We start from the raw sequence: 13,080 nt of genomic DNA, 5'->3' as shown, positions 1-13,080 counted from the left end.
ACTCATTTATTTTTTTATAATTATATAATATCTATTAATATTATTTTTTAATAAATACTTGTAGTATATAATAGTATAAAAGATATAAAATAATTAATAAATTATTAAAATTTAAAAATAATAGTTATTTTAATATAAAAACAAAATAAAAATATTGATGATAGAGTAAAAATAATAAAATATTTATTGTTCATGTTCAATATTGTTTTAAAATAACTTGATATTTTAAAATGTTAGTAAAAATATGTATTTTAAATTTTAATTTTAAACTTTTGACTATTTTTTATTTTTTATTTACATAGGACCGAGTCAACCGGTTCAACCAATAACCCAGCGGTTGAACCAGTGACCCAGTGACCTGACCAGTTCGATCACCGGTTCGGTTCTGACAACTATGATCATTATCAACTCAAAATTCATCATTTCATCAAACATCATCATACAATAACATCCAACAATTCATCAACTATTCAAATCCAATCCTATCCTATGGGTCACTAGCCTAAGTGTCCATGAATATTATATACTACATAGAGGAAACTGAAATCATACCTTGGCCGATTTAACTATGGATATGACAATAAGGGGACTATCCTTTAAGTTTGTCATTCTTTTTGTGAAGATTTTCCATTAAAACAATAAGCATGCAAGTTCCAAGTGATAAAAAGAATTTTGGTTACTTGTGAGTACATAGTTTCTTCCTTATTTTAATGGCAACATTATTTAAAATGATTTCATGTTACTTTCATTTGACATGGTTGCATATCATCGTTTCTAAAACTTTAATTAACCTTTCAAGGTAAACAACTTTTCACCAATTAATTTTAAATAATTATAATTAATAACTATTAATTTTGTATTTTTTAAAAGTAAACTTTAAATAATTACTAATTAATTAGTGATAATTGATTAATATGAAATGCAGTTTAAAAATGCTTGTTAACTTGTTATTGGCTAATTTTTTATTAGTTACTTAACAAGATTATCAAATATTATCTTATGGTTGAAAATTATGTATGTTAATTTTAGACATAATTAAGTTTTTCATCAATTAAAAAAAAAAAGCTTCTCTATCGTACTCACCAGTCACCATCAAAGTAACATATAAAATAAGTTGACATACATTAGCAATATTAAAAAAAATCAGTTGCTTATGATGATTTAAAACAAATCATTCTTAAATAACAAGTTATTGAATAATAACTTAGTTACTATAAAGCAGCTATTGATTACCTATTGTGAATTTGAATAAATGAGTTTGAAGTTATTAAAGGGTTAAGAAAATGGAACACTAAAATGGAGGTTGGATTGAAAAAGAGTGATTTGATAGAAAAATATCATTGTGATTTGTGAAAGTTTTAAAAGAAACAGAAATTAATGTGAGAATTACAGTTTGGTTATGTTAAATAATGTTGATAATGACATGGACGGCCAAAATTGCATCAGCGATGCATATAGATATTTTTCATCAAATAGTTTACTTTTATTTAATTTATTTTAATTTTAATTATAAACTCACTCATTCTTAAATTAATTATATTTTTATTTAACAGTAATTATAAACTCACTTATTATTTTTTTTCATAATTATATAATATCTATTAATATTATTTTTCAATAAATACTTATAGTATATAATAGTATAATAGATATAAACTAATTAATAAATTATTAAAATTTAAAAATAACAGTTATTTTAATATAAAAACAAAATAAAAATATTTATGATAGAGTAAAAATAACAAAATATTTATTGTTCATGTTCCATATTGTTTTAAAATAACTTAATATTTTTAAAATATTAGTAAAAATATGTATTTTAAATTTTAATTTTAAACTTTTGACTATTTTTTATGTTTTATTTACATAGGATCGGGTAAAAACAGTTGAACCAGTAACTCTTCAATTGAACCAATAACTCAATAACCCAATAACTTGACTGATTCGATCACCGGTTCGACTCTGACAACTATGCTTAAAAGATAGAAAAAGAAAGCATGACAACATGGTATATGTTCATTTCTCTTCCTTTTTTTTTTCATTTACCGTATTCCCTCTTTAATTTTTGGTTCGGCCTCAACGATTAACTGCAATGACTAGAAACCCTAAACCCTCTTTAATTTTTAATTTTACATTGACTATTTCTCGTTAATAACACCTAAAACTCACCTCAATACTATAGTCAAAACCAACAAACCCAGCTGCATCTAATAACCTTATCTTTTTGGTCTTGGAATAACCTTATGTTAACCCCATGCGGTTAACAATTTCACTATAAGGACACTTTTCCTTTTGATCCATTTCCCTCCTACTCCTTTTTTTTCACTCCTTTTTTTTTCCACCATTTTCTTACTTTTGACTTGAATAAATCATTTTTCAGTCCACTACTAACATGGACCAAACACTCTCAACAAAGCGTATCATTGGACCTTTTTTTTGGGGAATACGAGGTCCACAGCAACCCACCGTTACATTGCACGGCGTTATATGTGGCCCGTAAGAGCTGCCTCAAGCCAGCCATCAGCCATCAGCCATGCATGGTCCGAAATGTTAGCCGCAAGAATGGTTAATAATTAATTAATTAATTAATTAATTAATTAATTACCCTTAAAATATGATTAATCAGCAAACCAAAACGTCATGGTCAATATTGCTGATTCAAGTGGTCGCTTATTTACGAAGGAATAAAACTTTTGTTAGAAGATATTTTTTTTGCATGATGTGAATATTTTTTATCCACAATTGGATAATTAATTCAAAATTTCAGAATTTTTATATGGAAGACAATGATAAAACTGTCAATACTTAATATTTTATATCAGTCTTCAAATTTTTCAGTCTGATGTTTTAATTCCAACAATTTTTAATTATATGCAACATTTATTTTTAAGTTATATTATATTTATTTTTTCAATGTTTTTCCTCTTATATATTTATTATTTTATAAAATTGAAGCTTGTCAAAAATATATCTGATTTATGATTTTTCATGCATATTTAATTTAAGAGTTTAATTTTGATGTACTAATAATAAATTTTTTATATAATTATATAATTCAATTCATAAATTTAAATAATTTTTTAAATATTAAATTTAAAATTTAATTATTTTTACTATAAAAATTAAATCCATATTTTGAATATTATAGCATATTTCTACTATTGTCTTTACTCTTTAAGATGTTTCTAGTAAATTTCCAAAAATAAATAATTGTAATTATTAGTATGGAAATTGTATTATATTCCAAATATAATGTTTACTAAAAATACGATGGTTATACAATGGGTTTATTTTTTTAGATATTGTAAAATGAAGAGTGTAATACAATAATATTATGTAAATTTAGTGCAATACATTTATATGAAATAGAATAAATTATCACTAACGATTTGAGTTAATAACAAAAAAATACACTAACCACGTGAGTAACGATTTGATGGAGAACACTAATATTAAAAAAATCAGTATTTTTATTTTTTTTTCAATAACTTTTAACAAATAATTTTGACTTCTTTTTTTCTCCTTTTCTCTCTTCACAAGTCATAATAAGAGTGAGCATGGGTCGATTTAGTTCGAATTTGTGTTTTTTTGTATATGTACCGAACCAAACCAAACCGATTAAAAACGAATTGATTCGGTTCGGATAATTAGGTACCTGATAACTTTAAAATTTATAAAAAAAACTAAATTTTTATCTTAAAAATTCAACGAGTATAATAAATATGTAACATCAATAGAAATAATCCAAACATGTTAAACACCAAATACATTAAAAACTAAACTCATCAAAATCCAAACATATTAATAATGAATAATCATTGTCTAATGAAAAAACCATATATATATTTTTATTTTTTTTATTTGATTAATATATGATTGGGTTTGCGGGTTAGTTCGGATTCCGCACCCCAAAATCGATACCCGAACCAATAACTAACAAAAGTCATCGGTTTGGTTCGGGTTGGACTCGATTATCCATTGGTTTCAGAACCAATTTAATTAGTTCGATTCGAATTTAGACGGTAATCGAATACCCACTACTCGTGCTCACCCCTAAATCATGATTCACGATTTGATTTAAATCGTGTATAACGATTTATGTAAAAACTGTTATTAATCTCATATATATGTGCATGATATGTTTAAATTCTCGTCTCAATGTATTATATCTATCTAATTATGGGCTAAAAATTTAGATATAAAAATAAGATGTGTGATATACTTTAATATTATAATTTTGAGTGTTTTGTAAAATTGCGAGATGTACATAAATTAGACTTATAAAATTTTAAAAAGTTGAAATACACAAATCTGACCCTCTAATTTATGTTTAAAAAATTTTAAAAATTTAGAGTACACAAATCTCACGAACGGTCCAATTTTTATATCACTTACAAATTAAATGGTCTAATTTTAATATCTAACACCACAGCTACGTGAAACATCTATACATTCCATAACTATCTCCTATACACTATTCTTTCTTTCCTATTTAAATTAAAAAGTGTCTAATCGTGGTATTAAAAATAAAAAGCATTATACAAGGTACTAACTGAGTGTTTGGAAATGCTTTAAAATTCAATTCTTATAAGAAAAAAAAAAAAAGAACACCAAAATGGCATTGATTTTGACAGGTTGTGTCAGAAGGTTGTGAAGCGGAATGTACTATGTAAAGTGACAGGTGGCGATTCATTATTGGGTAGCTCTGAATTTCCCGCCCTTGAGGTAGAACTTCACATCCTCTGGGCCCCACCAATGCCTTATGCCTTACTTTATTAATGTCACCTACCGACCGCATACACTATACACTAATTATTACGTAATCCTCAAAATACCCTCGTAACCTTCCAATAGCAACATTTTAGTTGGGGAAAAAGACAAAAGGGGCAAGGGGTAATGATGGAAAAGAGAGCAAAAGAGGCTCACAAGTCACAAGTCACACCCACTCTGTACGCTATACTATATACAATACGTCTCTACGGATAATGTATTGTACGCTATACATACGCTACTTGGCGGCACTTAGCGTCAACCGTGGTTTTCGATTTTCTTTCCCTTTTCTCTTTCTCTTTCTTTCATCTCTTTTTTCCTGCAAAAAAAGAAAGAAAAGGGATAAAAACCTCACACATTCTCGACCAGTTTTTTGCATTTTCGCTTCTTTCTCAACTCTTTCAGTCTTACTCCACTCTTAGTTTATCACTTTTCAGCTACTCTTTTCTTTTCTTAAATCGCTCTTTTTTTTTTCAATTTTAATTTTCTCATCTGTTCTGGATTTTGAAGAGCAGATATACTTTGCGGAAGACTTTTAGGTCAGCGTCATTTCCAAAATCTCTCTATTTATTTATTTGTTATTAATTTTTTTTGAATTTGTGTATGTAAGATCCGCGACTTCAATGTGTTTTTGTTGAATATTCTGCATTTTTTTTCAAAAATGTTATTTGTTTCTTTTTTTTCCTTAATTTGGTTTTTCGTTAATGTGAATTTGTTGCATGTGTTGTTTTTCGGAGTCACAGACGAACGCGATGTTCGTGTGAATTAGTACACTCTTTGCTTCTTATTTTCGCAGTTTCTTCTCGTTTATTTGCTGGCTTTCGTGATTCATTTGATAATGCAGTAGTATTATCATTATCTTTTGATTTAGTTTTAACACTGTAAGTAGATCGTTGAAATTGAATTCTGAGTTATTCTTTTTACTAGTTTGACCGATTAAGAATTGGAGATGTTCGTAGTCTTTAACTTATTTCAGTGTATTTGATTTATTTGTCTTCTAGTTCATAGTTTTTGTTTACAACAATTTCAATGAGGTTTAAACCTGAGGTCTCATGTATACTATCCAAAGGCGTGATAGCTCTTTCCACTTTGGATTTAATTTTTGTTTTCTTATGAGGCCTGTGTTGTGCCTGTTCTGTAACTTGCATGGATCATTAGTTATACGAATTCTCCATTCCGTGATTGTTTTGCACAATGATAATCCTAAACTGCATGTCTGATTCCGTTTCGTCTGTGTGTTAATTCATTGCGTTGTTTAATTCAGATTCCATCGCATTTCCAAAGCGATTCACGCGGTTAGATTTTAAGTTCTAGTATGGCTAGTATCCCCAATGGCAATGGCAACGGCAACGGCAACAGTAATGTCGGTCTACAGCCTGATCTGCCGCGGAGGACTTACCAAGCAGTAGTGGCTGCGACTCGAGATATGGGAATTTCCAAGGATGGGAAAATGCCCTGGAACTTACCTTCTGATCTCAAGTTCTTTCAGGAGATCACAACAACAACATCTGATTCTGGGAAGAAGAATGCAGTTGTGATGGGTAGAAAAACATGGGAGAGTATCCCTCCCGAGAAGAGGCCCCTTTCTGGTCGACTTAATGTTGTTCTGACTCGCTCTGGTAGTTTCGATATAGCTACAGCAGAGAATGTTGTTATATGTGGAAGTCTGTCTTCTGCTATGGAACTGTTGGCTGCATCTCCTTACTGTCTTTCAATTGAGAAAGTATTTCTTACAGGAGGTGGAGAGATATTTAGGTGAAAATTGTATTCATCCCTTTCATATTAGGCTCGCTCTCTCTCTCTCTCTCTCTCTCTCTCTTTGCCCGTACCTGATAATTTTTATGTTCAGGGAGGCTCTTAATGCACCTGGATGTGAGGCTGTGCATATTACAGAAATTGAAGAACGCATTGAGTGCGACACTTTTATCCCTCAAATTGATACCTCCATGTTTCAGCCATGGTACTCATATTTTCCTTTGGTGGAAGACAACATCCGCTATTCTTTCACCACTTTTGTACGTGTGAGAAACTCTGCATTGGAGTCCCTGAGTCAGAATACTCATTCAGATTTTGATAATAGTTCAGACTCTAGAAAGTTTGAAGTTCAGAAATTTTCTTTTCTTCCTAAAATGATTTTTGAGAGACATGAGGAGTACAAGTACCTTAGACTGGTTCAAGAAATCATTTCTGAAGGTACAACTAAGGATGATAGGACAGGGACTGGTACCTTGTCCAAATTTGGTTGCCAGGTAATGTTTTGATTGGTTTGTTGTGAAAATTTCTGTAATTTATATGCTGACCATCCTCCATGATTTCTCAGATGAGGTTCAATCTGCGCAGAAGCTTTCCTCTTCTGACAACTAAGGCATGTACCTGTTTTGTTTGAAAATGAGTCCAATATACTCTGCAAGTTTATTTGTTTTCTCATTGGTTTTGGTAGAAATACTTTCGTATGTTATTTTGGATGTTTATCTAGGAAGAGGAACGTCCATTGTAGGTTGACATGATTTCTTTCTTTGTCCCTAGAGAGTATTTTGGCGTGGGGTTGTTGAAGAGCTTCTCTGGTTTATCAGTGGTTCAACAAGTGCTAAGGTAATGATATCTTTTGGCCCATCTTTTTCTGGTTTTCCCCACATGATATGACTGATCAATTTCATCCTAAAAACAAACACGTCATATTGACAGGTGCTGCAAGATAAAGGCATTCATATATGGGATGGCAATGCTTCCAGAGAATACCTTGATAGGCAAGCATGATAATAAAAAAATCGATTGCAAATTTTTCTTGTCCGTTGCTGCATTAACTGGATTTACAATTTATATTGCAGCATTAGTTTGACAGACAGGGAGGAGGGTGACTTAGGACCTGTTTATGGGTTTCAGTGGAGGCACTTTGGTGCCAGGTAGGTGAATTGTTACTTTACCTCTGTACCATAATTTGTTATTATTTGTTGTGATTACTGGGTTTTCACTTTCTATCTCATATTTTTATAGGTATACAGACATGCATGCTGATTACTCTGGTCAAGGATTTGATCAGCTTTTAGATGTTATTAACAAGATAAAGCAGAATCCTGATGATCGACGGATAATTCTCTCAGCGTGGAATCCAGCTGATCTTAAATTGATGGCTCTTCCACCCTGCCACATGTTTGCGCAGGTCTGCATTTATATTTGGATTTCTCTTTCAAGAAATCTATGTCTCTCACACAAAGTTTTACCTACTTTATCCCCCCTTCATTTCAGTTTTATGTAGCAAATGGGGAGCTCTCGTGTCAAATGTACCAGCGATCTGCTGATATGGGCCTGGGTGTGCCATTTAATATTGCATCTTATGCGCTCTTGACATGCATGATTGCTCATGTTTGTGGTATGCAATCTATTTTTCTGAACTTTTTTGTGCTAAATGAAAATGATTACGGATGTGTTAATAACATCTATGCTGATCAAATATCTACTCTTGCAAATTATGCTAGACTACATACTTGGTCAATCACTCTATCTTGCAATGTGACAACTTAAATGTTGAGGTTTTCATGGGTTCAATAGAGATTTTTGTCACTTTGGTTGGTTGTAAATGGCTAAGCTTTGAAGCTGATTAGGTTGTGATTGTTAATAATTTAACATTATGCTCTGGTTAGTTTGTGTACAAAGGGCTGTATGGCTGCGTTTGTTTACAAGGGCACCCGCTGAAACATTTACACAGAGACGCAAAATCGTGTTTGGAAGGTTAGACATGGACAGAGATATTGAGTCCTGGGACACTAAATTCATGTATTGTGTTCGACAGGAAGGACAGAGACATTGGGCGGAGATACGGCTTATTTTTTTTTATTATCACTATCAAATTTTCATAATTGTATTTTTTTATCATTTTATTTTTTATTCTAAATTTTGTGTGAAGAAAACAATTAAGGCAAATTGGACTTTTTATTGTTTGTTCTCTTTTATATTCAATTTATCAACAAACAAAATATAAAAACACTAATTTTTATGTCTCTCTCCTTTGTCTCCTGTTCTCACAGTATCTTGTTTTGTCATGTTCTCAAAATCAAATGCAGCCTGCGGTCCATTTAAAATTCCAGTAACATACGAGTCTATGTATTGAACTTTGCCACTAGCAGCTTGATTTAGTTGTTTTATTAAATAAACTTAGATTAACCAACCTGTATATTATGTCCTCTTTTTTTCAGATCTTGTACCAGGTGATTTTATCCATGTTATTGGGGATGCACATGTTTACCGCAATCATGTGAGACCTTTGCAGGAGCAGCTCCAGAACCATCCTAAACCTTTTCCGGTATTTAATTTTAGCATATTCACAGCAATTAGATATTATTTTATAGTTTACATGAGATGTGAAGTTTGTATGATAAAGCATTTGCTTTAATTTAGTCAGTTCACATTTGAGCAATGCTATGGATTTTCTCAAGTTAAACTACCTGAATTCCATGCAGATTTTGAAGATAAACCCAAAGAAGAAGGATATAGATTCTTTTGTGGCAGCTGATTTCAATCTCATAGGCTATGATCCTCACCAGAAAATTGAAATGAAGATGGCTGTTTAGGAATCTATTAGCATCTCAATCCTTTCTTCAAGTTGTTATGGTTTTTCTGAAACGAGGCAAGTAAGAAAAAATAACTCTTAATTCAGTTGAGCTAGTTTCGAGTTGGTAACTGTTAAAAGAAAAATCCGGGTTTCCAAAATTACAGTACCTACAATAATATTATAAGTTTGAAAATCACTCCATTATAACAAGTTGATGTATCTGCTTTTCAGAGAATTTTAATCTGTGAAAGCATAGGCCCTATTTTGAAATTAGGGTATTTCTTTTCATTACATCTTTAGGCACTTATTCCGTATTCTGGTCTCTCTCTACTGTACTGAGGCATATTCTTATTGTTTCAGGCTAATACTATAGGAGGTTTATGTTTAGTTTCATAGAGAAAATAAAGAACTACTTTGGCACACTTCATATTTTGTGTGTGTCGCCATTGAGAATCCTTTAGTCGTGGGTCTAAGGTGATTTAGGTTATTTTGTTTTTATCAAATGCAGACAATAAGTTATATGAAGGTCAGTAACTTGACATTTATGATTACCGGCTTCTTGTTTACCTGTTTTAGTCCTTTCTCCTACTTCTCACAGGGAAACTTTGGTTGTTATTTTGTTAAATCACTTATCCCACGTGAGTTTTCTTCTTTCTTTTCTGTTTATTGGATTATATAATTGGATGAATTTGGGTGGAGAGACCCCATCCGTTGCATAGATAATAATTTATCTACAAATAAACTTTTATAGTAAAAGTCTCTCTTCGTAAATGACTATACAGGCTTAAACCCATTGAGTCATTGAGGATAGGTATAGGGACTTACCACCAAAACTCAACAATATTTGGCACATACGGCAAGTTATTACAAAGGAAACTCTATTAGGATAATAAAAGACAAAAGGGTACAGTTCAACCAACCGTAAGATATATTATTTCTCATGTCTCATTGTCAAGTATCTTTTGTCATGTAGGCGACTAGAGTAGCACCCTTCAATTTCTTTACTCTGTTGAGTTGGATGGTTTTGCTTTTGAACCTTGTGAACAATTCATCCATAATTTCCTCCCCAAATTCTGCCTTCAAAATAGGTTCACTTACGGCTCTTATGGTCCTGGCTTGCCTCTCTCCAATTGCGTCTTCATCCTCATGAATAAAAGAGTCGTCATTACTAGTCTCCATTACACTCCACTATATCATATATTATTTTCTCCATCCTTTGAATGTTAAACGATCCTTCTTCTTCAATTACTTGCCTAACCTCTTCAGCCGTAGGAAAGTATGATGATATGTTGTATGAGTCTAACTTTCTCTTCTCAACCTTGTGCTGCGGCATAAATCACACCATTATGTAGGTTATGATGTAGATGAGTTTAACTGATTAAAATTCACACATGATAAGAGTCTTAAATCTTAATACAGTGTAACTTGGCGCACTAAAAACGGAGATTAGAGCTATTCCTTGGTCAATATATCCTATATCATTGGTTATTTTTTGTGTACACCTAGAATAGTTAATATTAATACGAGGTTGCATTTACTTACCTATGAGACCATGTTGTTGAGTATTGCACCAATTACCTCCCAACCATTGATTGTATTATGATTTTGGTCTAAAATGATCATAGAAAGGACCATAGCACCACCAGGAATCAATTCTTCTGAACGTGATCGCAAGAACACCTTCAAGTCTCTTTGAAATTGCTCACTATAAGCTTTGTGAACTCCTGGAGGGCTTGCCTTTGTGAGACATATTGCTCCTTTGTTCATTGGCTTTTCTACTTCACTATTCAACTCCTTCGGAATCTGATGTCACTTGCCAAAGCAAAATTAAAATGCCACACTATTATTATATACTTATATATTTTGGTTAAAAATAATAACCGAGTTTAGGTGATGCAGTAATAGATAATTAGCTGTTTGTATAAAAAAAAATTACACTTATGGTGCCTAGAAACTAAATCCATTGTTATATTAATTAAACCTGAGAAAGCCAGTGCAAGGTGCTGGAAGAATGAAAGAAGTGAATGGAATGGTTGGGGAAGAGTCTCCCATAAAATGTGCCAGGGGTGCCACTAATGAAACATGGTCCAAATTTGTGACCAATTTCCTCTTCCATCCTCTTGTAAAAATCAGGGACTGACTTAAATATGTTATTGAAATCATTGCCATATAGATCATTCAGGAAAAATTGGTACATGGGTGGGTCTTGATTCAAGGTTTGACTCATGGCATCAACTACTTTGACAGTAGTAGATGCTACCATAAGTGTATTTGGACCCGATGAGCACCCTAAATCCGCCACTTTCAAACATTCTGGTGAAGTTGACCGATACAATTTGATTATGCACTCTTCCATGATATGTTTTGTACGGAGTATAGCATTTTTCTGCATGAATGAACATTAGAAGAGAGAGAGAAAAGAAAAAAAAAAGAAGGGGGGGGGGGGNNNNTGTATAAGTTAAACGATTTGAGGAAGAGAAAGTAATACTTGAAACGTAGAGTTGTTAGCGTAGCTTGTTTCTCCGGTACCTCCATTCATGTGAAGGACTTGCTCAGTTGCCATCGTTGATCATATGGAAAAGACGAGAGAACAACTTAATTTGTAGGCTTGTACCTAACAAGCATGCACTAATGTAATTAAGCAATCATCAGCTGGCAAGTCGATGGTGAATTGAATATTGATCATGATGGCAACATCCCAACCTTGCAAGTTTGACATAATATCGTTTAGTATTAATTTATGTCAATGGTCATCAATGACATAATAGCTCATTTGTTGAATTGTAAATTTGGACATTCGAAATGAAATAGAGAATACTAGCATTAATAATATTACGGAAATATAAATTTTTTAAAATTATGATCTACTTTGTTCTGACATTATAGATTATGCATGATACAAATGATTTATGAAATCAAACAATTTTTACAAAAAAAAGTCGTAAGTTGACAAAAGTCTCTGGCTAAGAAGACCAATGTATATGTAAATAAAAAAATCAAATAATAAGATTTTTAGTTATTATTTTTATATGAAAAAGTCTAATTTTTTATTAATAATTAATTTTAACATTCGTTATCTAAAATTTAAAATAATTTAACATGTATATTTTTACATTTAATTAGGTGTCAACTGTTAAGTCTGTTGCATAAATAGAAATAATTAATTTTTATACTTACTATTTAAAAATAATATTTTTTCTCTCTATGTATATAAAAATATAATTAGATATTAGCATAAAAAAAATTATACTGATAGTTATAAAATTAACTCAAAATTAATTTTTTTAAAGCAATTGAATCTTGATTCTAACTTTTAATTATAACATTAGTATTCTTTCTAAATTATTTCTAAATTATATGTAATAAATATTTAAAAGAAGAGAAATGAAAATATCGATTAAAAATATAAGCAGTAAAAATTTAAAACTAAATAAAAAAATAAAAAACTATGTATTTAATAACAATAATAATACTATTTTTTATTTAAATTATATTATTTTGTTAATCATATTTTTTGTAAAAGAAAAAGATAGAAAAAATAGAAAAAGAGAAAAAGAGAGAGAAAAATAAAGATGAAGAATGAGAGTGAGAGTTTGTTAATTTTAGAAAAAAAATTATTTTAATTATAAAAAATATCAAATGATATATTTTGATTTGTCAAATTACTAATATAAATATAAAATATATATAGAGTAAAAATAGAAAAATGGAGAGAAGTAGATGAGAGAATTTAGGAAGGAAATTTATTAATTTTGAGAAAA

At 30.8% G+C, this 13,080-nt stretch overlaps 1 protein-coding gene and 1 pseudogene across 5 annotated transcripts; one reads left to right on the top strand and one right to left on the bottom strand.

Moving 5' to 3' along the window:
* Positions 1-5,041: 5,041 nt before the first annotated feature.
* On the top strand, positions 5,042-9,870 carry LOC107476648 (bifunctional dihydrofolate reductase-thymidylate synthase). Of its 5 annotated transcripts, XR_008006777.1 has the most exons (13): positions 5,042-5,309; positions 6,035-6,525; positions 6,620-7,019; positions 7,091-7,135; positions 7,297-7,362; positions 7,456-7,517; positions 7,599-7,673; positions 7,765-7,930; positions 8,017-8,140; positions 8,964-9,070; positions 9,228-9,394; positions 9,551-9,594; positions 9,680-9,870. XR_008006777.1 is itself a non-coding variant. In XM_016096500.3 (11 exons), exons 2-11 carry the CDS (start codon positions 6,086-6,088, stop codon positions 9,336-9,338), a joined length of 1,596 nt encoding a protein of 531 aa, XP_015951986.1. In that variant the 5' UTR covers positions 5,042-5,309; positions 6,035-6,085; the 3' UTR covers positions 9,339-9,870. The 5 variants fall into 5 exon arrangements, 1 of the variants encoding a protein (XP_015951986.1); XR_001589697.3 differs by lacking the exon at positions 9,551-9,594; XR_002371705.2 differs by having other exon boundaries at positions 9,551-9,870.
* A 160-nt stretch (positions 9,871-10,030) lies between these two features.
* On the bottom strand, positions 10,031-11,949 carry LOC107476650 (probable jasmonic acid carboxyl methyltransferase 2; annotated as a pseudogene).
* Positions 11,950-13,080: the final 1,131 nt, after the last annotated feature.

Source organism: Arachis duranensis, chromosome 3 (genome assembly GCF_000817695.3).
Source record: "Arachis duranensis cultivar V14167 chromosome 3, aradu.V14167.gnm2.J7QH, whole genome shotgun sequence".
Classification (NCBI taxonomy): Eukaryota; Viridiplantae; Streptophyta; class Magnoliopsida; order Fabales; family Fabaceae; genus Arachis; species Arachis duranensis.
This window is presented reverse-complemented; position numbering and strand designations above follow the sequence as displayed.